Source organism: Heterodontus francisci, chromosome 13 (assembly GCF_036365525.1).
Source record: "Heterodontus francisci isolate sHetFra1 chromosome 13, sHetFra1.hap1, whole genome shotgun sequence".
Lineage (NCBI taxonomy): Eukaryota > Metazoa > Chordata > Chondrichthyes > Heterodontiformes > Heterodontidae > Heterodontus > Heterodontus francisci.
The window spans coordinates 23,954,285-23,970,334 of record NC_090383.1 but is presented as its reverse complement, the minus strand read 5'-3'; the positions used below and the strand labels follow the sequence as shown (position 1 = coordinate 23,970,334).

Sequence of the window (16,050 nt, the reverse complement as noted above, 5' to 3'; positions counted from 1 at the left end):
ATATTTGTATTCACCTTCCATAGAGATTAATCTATTTTCCATCCCTATATTAGAATTTGGCATAAGATTTGACTTGGTAATCATTAAATGGGAGGAGCTCCAGCCAAGTCTTTAATGTGTTGAGCTCTAACTAATAAGTGATTTGCCTCCTATCACTCTAATCGATGCTTTTCTTGGCAATTCGTCATCCAGTCACCCAACCCAATGATCTTTTTAGATAAGTATTCCCCAAGGAGAGGTTGACCACTTGGCTGATTCTGAAAAATGTCTCTAGTTTTCCTGGCCAGGAGAAATGACAGAAACGTCATAAATAAAGGCTTGTTTCTCTGATTTTAATAGAATTAAATATTTAAGCACTAAATTACCTTTCATGGCCCTGTTCTGTACCCTGTACTTTGCATCTGTCACAGTTCTTACAGGAATCTGATTAGATATTTAGCTCTGGAGAGAAATAGACTTCGTTTTCTATTCAGTGGTGAAATTTTCCACACTAGTCAATGTTATGGGTTTTATGGTGATACTTTTATGGGTTTGGTTTTATGTTCAGAAATTGTAATGATCCAATGAACTTGCTTTATTTGGAGCAGTTAACTGAGAGGTTAAGAACTGATTTTCCCAGATAATTTTGAAGATGCATGTTCCATCAAACTCTCTTGGTCATCTTGCCTCCTACACAAAATGATTGCTATTGTGCTCTCATAATTTTCAGTGTCAAATGTATTGCATCTTCGTCACACTTATCTGCTGACCCGAATAACAGTATTTGAAGAATTTTTGATAGGATTTTAAACATTATTGGTCTAATCTTCTAATATTTTGGATTAAAAATTAATCTTTCAGATTTGCTATTTAAAGATGAGTTACTGTTGCAAACCTCATCCTCTATAACCCAAGTTAATTCATCTCCATTTAAGAATTTGTGAAACCGATGCTGCTGTCTAACTCTTGTTTAGATTTCTGTCGACCTTAATCAAGAAAGGTGTTCCGACCTCCACAGTTGCATAAAACACTGAAACCTACAGCTGCTTAATTACTCAATTAAAAACAGCTATGTCTCCACTTCTGGTCTTCAGTGGTAGAGCTAGGTTTTTCCAACTTATGGGGTGTTGGGATGCATTGAATTTAAGATTTAGATATGAGAGGAAGGGGACTGAGCTGGGGAATGCTGACTTGGGTCAAAGTTGGGGTCGGGAATAGCAGACTCTCAGACCAGTCCTGGAGGCCAAAAGCTGTTAACTAAGTTCCTGGAAGGAAATGGAGGCAGTCCTCCAGCTCCAATAGACAATCTTACTGATATTCGGAGAGAATTATGACCCAACCCCTCTCTCACTCTGGCTCTGCCACTGCTACTCTTAGTTCTTACTGTCACCCACGGAATGGTCAGGCAGCCTCAAACCCTAATGTCACGAAGAGCTTCTGGTCTATGCTGGAGTGTAGGCCACACTTGTATTTCTGGTCTTAGGTCTGCTTTCCTTCCCTCTCTGACCCTAGCTGAGTTTAGGCTAGAATCTCCCCCCCCCCCCCCCCCCCCCCCACCCCAGGATTTCTGACCATGGTTGTAAAGTAGCCGGTATTTTTATGTGCCAAATAAATTTATCTTCCACAGTTGTACCTACTCGATGGCTGCTTTTTTTTAACAATATGTTTAACCATTTTGGCCAGATTCCGTTTACCACAGGAGCCTTTGTGTGGTTTATAGCAAGGCATTCCTAACTAGCCTGTATTTAAATGCAGATTAAGATTGGAAAGGAAGGACACTACATAAAAAGTAGAAGCAGGAGTAGGTCATCCAGTGAACTACTTTTTGAAGTGTACTTACTAATGTTACAACCAGGTGAGAAAGATGTCTAGGGGTCTTTTACTATCTTCACCTGGTCTTATTTAACAGTGTTTAATTTTTAAACAAGCCATGTTTTGAGCTCCCCCTTGGTGAATCCTTGTTCACCGCTCTACAATTATAAGGTAAAGAAACCAGCACATCAGATTTTCTCAGGTTTAAAGAAGAAAAATAGCATTTTATTAACACTTAAACTCTAATTTGGTTAATGGATACACGCTGCGCCCACGCTAGCATGCGTACGTGATACACACATGACAAAAAAGGAGCAGAAGAAAAGATAAGTAGAACAGTTTGAGGCAATATCTTATTACTGTGCTTTGAGCTCACTGCAGTCCTTTTGTAAGTAGTCTTGCTTTTCGTTGGGGCCCAGTATTCTTCTTAAACCTTGTTCACTGTAGGAGACTTTTCTCTGTTGGAGTTCATATGCAGTGGTTTCTGAAGCTGGTGAGAATGAGATGAGAGCAGACAGGAGAGAGGTCTTTTCAGTCCAGGAGCAAAGAGCTTTGAGTTCAAATTCTCTGACAAGTTCAAATTTCAAACAGCCCCAGCTGCCAGATAGTCATGTGACTAAACTGGTCTGACCAGATCTTCTGTGTATTGGGGAAGCAGGGACTGTATCCTTTGTTCCAACGCTGTCTGCTAGTACGCAAAAAAGGTCTTTCCGGCGAGGGGCCTGGCAATTCCTTGTGATGGGCCCTCTTTTCTTCCTAGCAGCAATTTTAAGTTTCAATGTTCATGTGGCGAAATAATGTGTGCCTCATTCTTGGCAGGTGGGGGGGCCTGCATGACACTATTGTAACGTAAGAAATGTGGCAGACCATTTATGCACATGTGTGGTCAACCAGAGTAGTTTTGGCAGTAAGCATAATTTAAAATCACTACAGTATACTATACATGGATGTTTAAAATATATGGATGTGATTGTGTTGCATTAGTATTGATATTTTTAAGGCTGATGGTCCAGTCGTTTTTAACCCTTTTCTGTTAACCTGTGACTGGAGTACCTAGTTTGTCAAATTCTTGGAATCCTTTTGAAAGCATTTGCACCATAAAACAAGCTACTGGAATGAGAACTGCAGTTAAATATGTTTACTTTAGGAGTAGCCTTGTAATGTACTATGATTTGCAAATACTTAGTATTTTGTCCCAATAGATATTGATGGTGACTTCAAGGAGGAGCTCTGCAATGTTGTGCCATTTCTACTGTCTCCTGAAAATTTGGTAGAGAAGGAAATAGGAGGATCCAAAGTGACTTGTCGCGATCTTGTTGAATACTTCAAGGCAGGAAACATGAATAGTTTTTTTAGTTTATTCATTCAGATTTTTTGTGACGGTGCTTTTATTTCAGAAGGTATTATCATATTAATGATCCTGTAACTCCTTTTGTACCCTTCAGGCTTACATCAAAATTTACCAAGGAGAGGAACTACCTCATCCAAAATCTATGCTACAGGTACTTTAATCTCTATCTTTAAAAAGCTGTAGCTTCCTGGTACTAGTATAATCAAGAAAAGTGTTCTAATTTTTCTTGTCTTTGTTGACCTGCTATAGCCTAAATTGTTTAAAATGGTGTTTTAAAGTGCTTGCAGTTATGACAAAATAAAATAGTAAAACAGTATATTGCAGTTTCATTGGGCCATGGCTTTCAAACATATAGATTTGCTTGGCGGTGGGTGGAGAGGAGAACAGAAGAAGCATTCTACATTGATCAACGTTTAAAACTTTAACTCTGGAATATTGATCCTTTGACATAAACATTCCAAAATCCTCCAATATGGAAATGAATATTGCAGTTGGTGAAGGAAATCAAACTTCCCTTCTTCCCCACCGCCCACCCCCTTCTCTTGTCCTACCCCCTCCATTTTGTAGTCAAGTCATTTATTAATTTGCAACTCGGCTGGATATTTGAGTTAATCATGGTTTTTATGTACTTACAATGTTGTATAGATGTACAGAAGTATTTAATGATTCTAAATGGAAATTTCCCCAATTCATGGAAGACATTTTATAAATACATGATGTCTGTATAGAGGTTGAGAATCATTATGAAATAACTATATCTCAATTGAAAGATCTCCATTTTAAGTTTCTGTGCAGCATGACTTAATATATTGACCTAAATCAAGCCCTTCCAAATGACATTAACTCGATAATATATTTGAAATCAGCGGTTGAGTTATAACTCCCAGCTGATCAGATGTATGACAATTTTGCTGAGTCACTCAAGTACACCAAGAGGAAACTTAAATTTTTGTATGAAATACCATTTTGTTGTCCTCTTGCTCCAAAACTCAAGCAAACTGGCAAGAATATTTGCAATGGATATACTATCACCAGTGAGAAGATCATAAGACTGGAATGACTTGCTCCCATATACTTGCCATCCTGAAGGGAATGCATGTGCCCTCTATCAAAGATGTGCAATGATCAGAGAAGTATGAGAAATTACATAACATCCAATGGAGTTCTGGTACCTTAGCTTTAAGCTTAGCAGCTAGCTGCATTTTAAATATCCAAATGTTATATTTTCTATACTGCCCTGCATGCGAGGTTATTCAAATGTTGATCTCTGAACAAAGTTGTTACTAATTCTAAGATCTTAGTGTTTGATTTTTAAATTGTGCTCCAGGCCTACTTTTGAAGTACCTCTGGATTTGCTTTTCCATATACATTTGGGGTTGTACCTTTTTTTTTTTTTAAACCATTGTAGACTGTAGATATTGCCTCAGATTGTATACTTTGATCAGTCTAGCTTGCACCGCGCACCCCCCCCCCCCCCCCCACCCCATACCTGCACAGTGAAAACTAGTCCACACACTCTGTCCTTGCCAATACCACCAGAAATGTGGGGCTGCATTTTGAGAGTCCGCTGCCAGAGTAGGCGGCGGACATAAAAGAATAAAAGCGCCCTGCCTGCACGGGCAGCATGTCTGAGCCGCCGCGGTTTCCAACGTGGTAGCTCACTTGCATGGCTGTGGTGCCTGCCCCCCGCAATGACATGCAGGGGCTGGGCGAGCCATCGCGGGCGACTGTCTGGCGCCAATGCGCAGGCACCGGTGCCATTTTTTTAAGGGCTTGCAGCCCCTCGTAGATATTTCAAAATTAAAGGACCAGCTAAGTCACATTGCACCAAAACATAATTTCATGATGCTAGAATGCATTCTCTCAGCCCCCTAATGGCATTTCCGGCTATTCGTGCCCTTTCCATGCCCCAGAATGCGAATATTTAGAATTTGCCCTTTTTTTTTTTTTTCTCCCCTCCAAAGTTTGGCAACTTTGCTCTTTTATCCCTTCCCATCACCCCCACCCTGAACAATCTGCATTATTTTAACCTCTCTCCCCATGCCCCCGCGCCCCCCCAACCCAGGTGTCGTGCCACCTTTCCCTGAACTGGGATTCGAAGGCGCGGCGTTGTCGGCCACCCGAATGAAGATCAGTGTGGCAATTTAGGAGGCGACGGGACCCTCATTAATTCAGGTTTGTAAAGTACTTTGCATATTTAAAACAGGGGTCCTGTCGCTGAGCAGCAGGGAGGCCACCACGAGGCTTCACCATTGCCATCTGGGTTGGTGGCGGGCCTCCACCACACCAATCTTCATTGCCCCCCTGGCACCAACATTCCCGACGGCAGAGGGGCTTTAAAATCCAGCCCGTGTTCTCTACTCCTGTTGTATATCTCAGCCTTCAATCAGCTTTAACATATTTAGTTGTGAGAGGAAGTGAAATTGCAGCACTGGTCCTGCACCTTTGCTGATCTCATCATGAACACTGCTCACCAGAAATTCAATCTCCTGGATCCTTGCACAGTTATCACACTGATTTCTCCAGAATTGAAAACATTTGAATGGGGAAAGGCTTTGAATTGGAAACTGCAATTGGTGAATGTCTGATTTAGTGGCAATTTGCAGTTGTAAATTATGTACAACTGTCACTCTGCAGGTTGGTGGTTTTCAGAAAGTGCCTTATGAGATTCATTTGCAGTGCTTTGTGGGTTTGTGAAAAGCTCTCCTCTCAGGCAAAAGGTTGTAAGGAGAAAGATCATTTAAAGCAGTCATTGTTTTATAGGCAACAGCTGAAGCCAACAATCTAGCTGCTGTTGCAGGAGCGAAAGATGTCTACACCAAAGCCATGGAGAAGGTATGTAACTGTTGCCCTGTGCAAAATTTCTCTCCTAAATTGCTTGTATTCATCTAAAATATAGTGCATATATCTATCTTGGTATGGTTTTTTTATTCACATGCTATGTGTCTCATTTCCACTGCTATACCTTCTGATATACCAACCACTTCAAATTGAAGGAAGGAAAATTTTTAATACTATTGCATTCATTATGCAAGGTTAGAGTAAACAACAATAAAAGCAAAATACTGCAGATGCTGAAAATCTGAAATAAAACCAAAAGGTGCTGGAAATACTCAGCAGGTCTGGCAGCATCTGTGCAGAGAGAAGCAAAGTTAACGTTTCAGGTCAGTGACCTTCCGTCAGAACGTCATTTAGAGTAAATAACAAACCTGTTTCAGGCATTTTCTACCCATCAGTGATTATTGGCGATCTATACAAGATCCATTTTTCGGTCTGTAATTTACCTAGTTTTAATTCAGTGGCATTTTATTATACTAACAAATTGATTACACCAAAGATGTTTTCTGACTTAGGAACTTGCAATGTAGTATGTATAACTGCTACTTGCATCCAGTTAATAAATGTTCTATGCTATTTGGTGAAGACATTTCTAACATGTAATAAAAGGTAACTCATACTTGTGTTTTTCCCCCACTGTAACTATTCTGTGTTGCAAGTTGGTTTCTGCTCACCTGAGTTGTGACTGTTCCTAAACCGCAACCTATTATCCTCAACTTATAATTCCAGATATAATGGAGTCAAATGCTAGTTTTTAATTTCATAAAGCCAGAATGCTTTTCAGCTCCACAGTGAAGAAACAGCTAATCGCATTTTTTTAAAATCCTGCAATAGATTGAGATGATCCTTTTCAGTGATCTTTAATGCATGTGTAAAGCACCCCATATATTGAGTTCCAGTATAAGCAGCTATATTTCACTTTGGGTATCAGGGGTGCTCCCTGCTTGTGATTGTCTGTCTGGTCTTTGAGCTCTGCACAGAGAAGTAGTTTCTATGTAGAATCGTGTCTGTGCCACCTCTTTGAAATACCTGTCCAGTTCATCCCGTACACCTACTCTTTCCCCATAGCCCTGCACATTTTTCATTTTAAAGTATTTAATAGTTATTATTGAATCTGCTTCCACCACCCTTTTGGGCAGTGCATTCCAGAATCTCATAACTTGCTCCATAATTTTTTTTTCTTCGTTACGCCTGTCCATTCTTTTGCCAACACCTTAAATCTGTGTCCTCTGGTAACTGATCCTTCTGCCATTGGAAACAGGTTCTCTATCAAACCAATCATAATTCTGAACATCTTTATTAAATCTCTCCTTTACCTTGCCTGCTCTAAGACAAACAACTCTAGTTTCTCCAGTCTTCCATATAATTAGAGTCTTGCGTCTCTGGTACCACTCTAGTAGATATCCTCTGTCCTTGCTAGGCCTTGATATCTTTCCTAAAGTGTGGTGCCCAGAATTGGACACAATACTCCAGCTGAGGTCTAAGCAGTGTTTTATAAAGGTTTGCCATAACTTTATTCTTGTGCTCAATGCCTCTATTTATTTATAAAACTCAGGATCCTGTATGCCTTTTTGCCAGTCTTCTCAACTTGCCTTGCCACCTTCAAAGACTTGTGTATGTACACCCCCATGTGTATCTGTTCCTTTGCCCCCCCACCCCACCTCTTCAAAATTCTGTAATTTTGTTTATATTGCCTCTCCTGATCCTTCCTACCAAAAATAGATTCACTTCACACTTCTCTGCATTTGAATTTCATCTGTTGTCTGTCTGCCCACTTCAGTCTGTCTGTGTCATCCTAAAGTCTGTTACCACCCTCCTCACTATTAATTGAGTTTCATGTCCTTGGCAAATTTTGACATTTTCCCCTGTATACCCAAGTCTGTTTTTTTTTTTTTAATTCTTCCATGGGATGAGAGATAAATATATATCAGAGGCCTGATCCTGGGGGACACCACTGCACATTTCCCTCCAGTCTGAAAAATAACCATTCATCACTACTGTGATTTATGTCCCTTGGGCAATTTCATTTCCTTTACATTTACATTTACATTTCCTCAAGTTAGTTAAAGACTATTTACCTTTAGCAAATCTGCACTAATTCTCATTTATTCACTAATATTATGCTGTGCTAATTAATTTAGTCCCAGATTAATGTCTCTTGAAAGTTTCCCCACACCAACATTAGGCTGATTGGCCCATAGTTGCTGGGTTTACCCCTGATTTTTGAACTAGGGTGTAATTTTGGAATCCTCCAGTCCTCTGGAAGCATTGCCATATGTAAAGATGATTTGAAGATTGTGGCCAGATCCTTTTGCCATTTTCACTTTAACTTTCTTCTTAACTTAGAGTGCATCCCATCTGGACCAGGTGGAATTTCTACTTTTGAGTACTGCCAACCTTTTTTAAGTACCTCCGATCTATTTTTGTCCTAACCAATTTCTCTACTACTTCCTTTTACTGCAACATTGGCAGCAATCTCTTGTCCAGTGAAGACATATGCAATGTACTTATTTAGTACCTCAGCCATGCCCATTCCCTTCACAAGATGATCTTTTTGGTCCCTAATCACCCCCTACCCTTTCTTTGACTACCTTCTTACTATTTATAAGTTTTTATAGAAGACATTTGGATTCCCTTTTATGTTAGTTGCTAATCTATGCTGAATTGGAAAATTGAAAACTCTACTATTTTAATAAGGTGAGATGGAACCAGGCAATTATAGACCAGTTAACTCAACATGTGTCAGAAAATTACTAGTCAATAATTAAGGATAGTGATTTGAACACCACCTTTGAATGTGTGATGGGTAGGTCATGCCTGACAAACCTGATTACATTTTTTGAAGAAGTGACTTTAGTAGACCAGAATGTCTGTCTGTCTATAGATGTATGTTAAATGTCTTCTGGAAGTTCATAAAGTCCCTTATAAGAGGCTATTCACTAAAGTTGAAACTCATGGAATTGTGGCAAATTATTGACCTGGTTAGGAAATTGGCTGAGTGGCAGGACACAGTAGGGATATGATCAGATACTCAAATTGGCAGTATGTGACTAGTATCTCCGAGATCTGTGTTGGGGCCTCAACTATTCATTATATTTATTAACTAATTGGATGACTGGATAGAGAGGCACATTTCCAAGTTTGCTGATGACATTAAAAATAGGTGGCATTGTAAGCAGAGTAAATAGAAGTGTAAAATTACAAAGTGATATTAGTTAACTGAGCAAAGCTGTGGCAATTTGATTTTAGTGTAAGCGAGTGTGAGGTCTACTTTTGACCAAAAAGGGGGTACTTTGTAAATTGTGAATAACTAGAAACAGTGGAGACCCTTTGAGAAGTGAAGTTAGAAAACACATCTACATGCAAAGCATGGTAGATATTTGGAATTCTCCTGCAAATGGTGGCTGATCCTTTGTTAATCTTAAATCTGAGATTCATAGTATCTTGCTAACCCATATCTCGATATCTTTTTGTTTTAAGTGCAGATATATAGGGTTGGGTCACAAATCTGCCATGATCTCGTTGAAATGTAAAACAGGCTCAAAGGGCTAAATGACCTACTCTTCCTATATACTCTGCCTCTCTCATTTCCTTTATTGAAAGTCTTGCAACTCGAGGCTAATTCCTGGTGCTTTGATACCAATGAGATGGATATGAATGTGGATGATTGTCATGTTCTGACTCAAAACTAGATTTATTATCAATGGGTGACCCCTGAAGTCTTGTGACTTAATTTTTTTTAATTTAATCTCTCAAAATAACTAATGAACACTGAAGGTACTGTTACAGAACAGGAAGATGATCGTGTGAATCATTGAAGGGAGTATGGGTAGAACAACTAGAGGATTATTGGTTAAATGAACGTACAGAATCTGATGTCCTGTCCAATGCAACTGCTTTTTTAATAAGTTAAGCAAAAGCAATTTTAAAAGCAGTTCAGATTTGTGGAATAAGACGTTACCAAATTTTGGCGTGGGGGTGGAGGGATGGTGTCCGTCAGTGGGAGGCGGGGGACACGATGGATAGCTTCCTGACTACCCATGAATAGGGATTTACATGTTCTGTTGAAACAAGAGGTTAAAATGGATCAGCATGCTCAGTATATGGACCTGAACTATGGGAGAAAATGGATGGACTTTGGATGCATGGACTACACTTAGAAGTTGAGTAATCTCTTTCCACTCAGCAGTCAGCACAGTGACAGATTGTTATCGCTGGTTATTTGATATGTTTCCTGTCCCAAAGTAGATATAGTGTACACATCAGCACTGGAGGTCAGTAAGCTTATTTTGTTTTGTTTTTTTAATCAGCAGAACTAGAATCAGTACACACACTCCTTTTGTACTTCAGACAAGAACTTTCAGTTAGGCATTCCACTTAAAATAGAGTGGAGAAAATGCTTGCATTTGTCTTCTAATTGTAGACTAAATGCGTAGTATAGTGCTTAGAAATAGCATTGTATTTAGGAAGTGTAAATATGTTTGTTCTTGCAGTTCTGTGGGGGAGATCAACCTTACATAGCGCCAGCAGATCTGCAGCAAAAGCACCTGACCTTGAAAGAGGCTTCTATCAAGCAGTTTCGATCTATCAAGAAAATGGGTGGGGAAGAGTTCTGTCTGCGCTACCAAGAGCAGCTCGAGCAAGAAATGGACGAGAACTATGCAAACTTTGTAAAGCACAATGACAGCAAAAATATTTTTTATGCTGCCCGCACACCTGCCACGCTTTTTGCTGTGATGTTTACCATGTACATAATCTCAGGAGTGACTGGATTCATTGGTTTGAACTCAATAGCTTCTTTATGCAATCTTGTGATGGGAATGGCTCTGATATCCCTCTGCACCTGGGCTTACACTAAGTATTCTGGTGAATTCAGAGAATTTGGAACAATCATTGATCAAGTGGCTGAAACTATATGGGAACAGGTTAGTATACTCCCTCACACCCCCTCCCTCTTATTGCCACTAAAGTATGTTTGGTTTAATGTAGAAAACAATCTATACTCAATTTTAAATATTTTTTTAGATAGTTCTTATTTATCATATGAATTGCTGACCTTTTTATAGTGGGATTTAATACTATATGATTACAGTCTTAGCTGGTGAGCAGTTTACGCTGTGCTTTTCTAAATGTCACTTTGAATCATTTGGGGGCAGGTTCATAAGTATATGATCTTCATTGTGCTGCTGAATAAGAAATTTGCTTTAATTCTTCAACCCCAGTTTAACATTTGTCAGTCTCCTTCCCATCATGCTGCTTCTGCTCCTTTTCTGTCTGTGTGGCAAAATTAGATGAATTTTTTTAAAATCTTGAATTACAATTGACAAGATTTAGTAGATGACCTTTACTTTGATTTATTTACTTTGATTTACTTTGATTTTAATCACCTGTCCTCGGAACATCCCAAAGTGCTCTATAGCCCATTAAGTTCTTTTGTAGTGAGGTCACTATTGTAATGTAGGAAACATGGCAACCAATTTGCACACAGCAAAGCCCAATAAACAACAATGGGACGATGCCCTGATGTGTTTTTTAATAATGTTGGTTGAGGGGTGAATAATGGCCAGGACCTGGGGATAATTCTTCTGCTCTTCGAAATAGTGTGATTGGGATTTATGCCCACCTGAGAGGGCAGAAAGGGCCTCAGTTTAACATTTAATCTGGAAGACTGCACCTTGGACAGTGCAACGCTCCCTCAGTACTGCGCTCGAGTGTCAGCCTAGATTTTGGGCTCAAGTCTCTGGAATGGGACTTGCACTCTCATCCAGGTCAGAAGTTTAAGTAGCTGAGCGAAGGCTGCCATATCCCTCTCCATTTGTATTGTCTACAGCTGGAGAGTGATCAGGATAGACCAGATTAGGAGGAAAACTAGAGTTCAGTGGCTTCGGTTCAGTCTTTTGGCTACAATTTGGAACCACACAAGCTTGCACAAAATTTCTCTAACTGGAAATGGCCTTTTACTGTCAAATTAGTCCAAAGCTATGGCTGCACATGTCATTCTAAGAGTAAAACGTAAATAGAATGTTTAATGCAGCAACTGCATTAATTAAAACAGCCTTGCTTCATGCTGTTTTTGTGGCTGATTTTGATTAGGATACTTAATGTAGCTGATCTCTTTCAAACAAATGCTTGGAAAATTTATTTTTATTCTGCTTGTTGTGATGCTCCAAACTGGAATATAGATGCTCTGAATAATCAATGCGAGAGCCCCTCTCATTTGAAGTAAGCATTGCAATATTAACTGTACAGCATTCAGTTAAGTTTGTAGTTGTAGACTGAGCAGCATAGATAAGCACAGAACTGAAGGACACGAGGCTGCATAATGAAGTTAAGGAAGGTACTGGTAGATGGAGACAAGCTACTAGATTTTAAAAGTGGAAGCGAATTGAGTGGTCTGCTCCATAGGAACCTTGATTGTACTGTGCTATGGCTAAGATGTACCGCTTAGCTGTGATCTTCCAAGTGCCAAGTGCCAAATTCCCAATCTCTGCCATGAACTGCAAGTGACACTCTGGTATTTCTCCACAGGGTAAGTGTTGCTCTGTATTCTCCTGGTAGGTGATTCCAAAGTGACATTGGTCACTTGTGAGCAGAGCATCCTGGATCAAGGAGTTGTAGGACAACAACACTCAGCTGAACTTGGGGCTAGTCAAGTAATGACCAGACCTACAGACCAGAAGGTCCTGGTTCAATTTTTAGTGTCTGCTAAATTAGTTGAGAGTGACCCAACTGCTTCTGATAGCAATCAAGATTTTGGTTAGGGGGGTAGAAAAATCAGCTTTGCGAAGATGTGTTTTGATTTTCTTTTTAAAACAGATCTTTATCTGGCCTTTCCAAAAGACAACTTGATTTGTTCATTGTTGTATGCCCACTTGGGATGGATTGACACAAAATTGAACAAATGATAACTGCAACTGAAGTAACTATTTTCAAATAGCTCTTAATATGACACTAGTGGGAATGAGATGAGGAATTAGATGATTCTGACTGTCAAGACACAAACACCAGTTGGGTGAAAGATGGTTAAGGTGGGTCCATAGCTGGGACAATTTTGGAAGGGGCTTTGGGAGTAGGTGAAAGCTACACCTCCATTTATCCAGTGTCCCATATGAGGCATTTAATATGGATCTCTGTTCTGGAGTAAACCAGAACAGAAATTCAGCCAGAGCAGATATTTAATGTTCTGGCGGCTGTTATTTCCATGTTTCTTAATTGTTGGTTCCTAGTCTTTCCATGCCTAAACTGATCACTGCATACTTTAACATTTTTTTTTTCTTTCTTTCTCCATGCAATCCAGAGGAGTCCAAAGAAGGTGAAAACCTTGTTTTCTGGCTTATTACCATAAACATAAACTTTTAAAAATATATTTCAGTCTTCCCAGTTGGTAACTGAATTGACACATCATGTTTTGGTGATCACTAATTAACAACTCCTTGTTTTAGGTATTATGCAAGCTGTTCGCTTCAGCTCGAAATAGAGTGATAAATCGTTCTATTACATCAGCACTGAGACTTGCGTCAAACAACAACAACAAGAAGAAAAACTAGCTGTTGCGCTTTAGTCGTCATTTTTTTGGCAGGGGGTGGTGGTTGGGAGTGTGGACCTTTTACAAACTGGTCAGGGTCTTGCTGTGCAACACAGGCTGTAAAATGTACATGGCTAACGCAATGTAGGATGCAGATCTGCTCATTTCTTTTTAAGTGACTGTTAAGAGGGCAGGCAGACCCACTCAAAGGAGAATCATGGTAAATGCATCTTGATTCAAACCATTAATAGTTTTGTGAGTTTATTTTTTTATATATAAACCATGTATTACCCATTGTATTATATGCCAGAATAGCGCAGGCTGCTATATTTTCCATTTAACATTCTTTTTCCCTTTAACGCATCGGGTTGAACTTAGTTTTCCATTCCAATTTTCCTCCTCATTCCTTTCCATTCAACATTCTTGTAGCTATTCTGCAACTATTTAATGAACATGGTATTGCTGTTCTCTTTCTGTTTAAAGCATGTTTTTGGTTACCCCATTTTAAGTCTCCCTTTCTTTCTTTTAACATTCCCATATTACAGGTGTTGAAGCCACTGAGTGACAATTTGATGGAGGACAACATAAGACAGACTGTAGCAAACTCCATCAAAGCAGGTTTGACTGAACAGGGCTCCCAACATACCAAATTAAAGACAAACTGACAATCTCTTGTCTGGTTCTATTGGTATCAGGCGCTTACTGTAGGTTACAGACATGGTGAATCAATTTAGAATTAGTCTGCATAGATTTTGAAGTGAAAGACCCAACTTCACTGGACACTGCCAAAAAGGTCCGAAGAGCGAAGAAGGAAATGTTCCTGGAGATGGATGATTTTTTTCAATGGGTAGGTAGTTACATCACTAACCAGATTGTTCAGGGGTATATTACATTTGTAATTTGTTACTTTTTGACACAAGAACACTAGTCAAATTTCCTTTTCAGGTCTTCTTTTTTGTTTGTGGATTTATGTGTGAAAGGCTGGTTTGCACTGTAGTATATTGTACAGATAAATCAATGGGATCATTGAAGTAGCAATGCATAGTAAAGCTTGAAATAAGCCAATTCATTTTTTGTTAATGCTTTGCTTGTATTACCAGTATTACACACTGCATGAATCCAAGCTACACAGGCCATTGGATTAATTTAAGAGGGCAAAGTTACTGTTAGATGGGGGTAATTGAAGCTTGCCATGCCTTTTTCCTGAAAGCAGCCCTAGAACAGTTGTGTGAATCAGTGACAGTCGGAACTGCTGGGAGATTTTACCATTTCACTACTGCCACTTGAATCCATCCAAAATGCCTTTTTTCCTTTTTTGAGGGACAGGGAGGGGTAAACGATCCAAAAAGAACTGTTGCCTGTAGCTACCAGTTAGCATTGTCTGTACAGTGCGTTTATTTTTTTTAAATTTAATTTTCTATCAAATCATTGAGGTGGGGCATGTATATTAAATATAAATATATAAATACCAAATTTTGTATCGAAGTTTTTGTAGTTAATGACAAAATCTGGTACAGTGGTAGGCTCCGTGCAGTTTATGTAAAGGAATGTTATTTGTGATTGATGTAAACATAAGTGCATCAAATTTGAGGTTTTGATATATTTGTGATATTACCTGCCTTGAGCACTGCAATCCCACCCCTTATGGCAAAGCAATGGGAATGTTGGTCGTGGAATTCGGTTGTCTTCTGTTGCATTTTAAAGTTATTTCCTGTAATTTATTTTTCAATACATAATTAAAGTACTATATGAAATTCCCTGCTTCTGATTACATTTTTCAGTGAAATGAGTAAATTAATCTTACAAGATGTGCTGTAAAGGAGATTAAATATCTGGGGAACAGTGTTTAAATTTCATTTTTTTTAAATCTGCCATCTCTCCAATTAAGTTTAACTTATAAAATGTACCTCCACGTTGGCTGTATTTAAATGTAAAAATGTCTCCTTTTGTGTGCGTGCGCATAAAATTATATTAAATACAAGCTGCTTAGACACTGACTGACTAAAGTTTCAGAAAACCATGCTGCAAAATATTCAGGTATTTCAGTATTGTATAACACAGCTTGGATGGAATAAAGAAATTTAATTTTTCTATTAGTAGAACATCTTGCTTTTTAAAAATTCTTTCATGGGATGTGGGTGTCACTGGCAAGGCCAGCATTTATTGTCCATCTCCAATTGCCCTTGAGAAGGTGGTGGTGAGCTGCCTTCGAGTCATAGAGAGATACATCACTGAAACAGCCCCTTCAGCCCACAGAGTCTGTGCCGACCATCAGCCACCCATTTATACCAATCCTACACTAATACCATATTCCCTACCACATCCCCACCTTCCCTCAATTCTCCTACCACCTACCTATACTAGGGGCAATTTACAATGGCCAATTTACCTATCAACCTACAAGTCTTTGGCTGTGGGAGGAAACCGGAGCACCTGACGGAAACCCACGTGGTCACAGGGAGAACTTGCAAACTCTGCACAGGCAGTACCCAGAACTGAGCCCAGGTCTCTGGAGCTGAGAGGCTGCGGTGCTAACCACTGTGCC

At 39.4% G+C, this 16,050-nt stretch overlaps 1 protein-coding gene across 2 annotated transcripts in view; it reads left to right on the top strand.

The window, feature by feature from the left end:
* atl2 (atlastin GTPase 2) overlaps nt 1–15,607 on the top strand; it is a 74,856-nt gene extending 59,249 nt beyond the window's left edge. Inside the window, exons 9-14 of one of the 2 annotated variants that reach the window (XM_068044529.1) lie at nt 2,994–3,121; nt 3,237–3,293; nt 5,906–5,977; nt 10,474–10,905; nt 13,278–13,292; nt 13,423–14,144. In XM_068044529.1, coding sequence (XP_067900630.1) covers nt 2,994–3,121; nt 3,237–3,293; nt 5,906–5,977; nt 10,474–10,905; nt 13,278–13,292; nt 13,423–13,527 — 809 coding nt within the window. In that variant the 3' untranslated portion in view covers nt 13,528–14,144. Of the gene's footprint in view, nt 1–2,993; nt 3,122–3,236; nt 3,294–5,905; nt 5,978–10,473; nt 10,906–13,277; nt 13,293–13,422 lie in introns of both variants that reach the window. The other variant, XM_068044528.1, reaches the window with a different exon arrangement.
* Nucleotides 15,608–16,050: the final 443 nt, after the last annotated feature.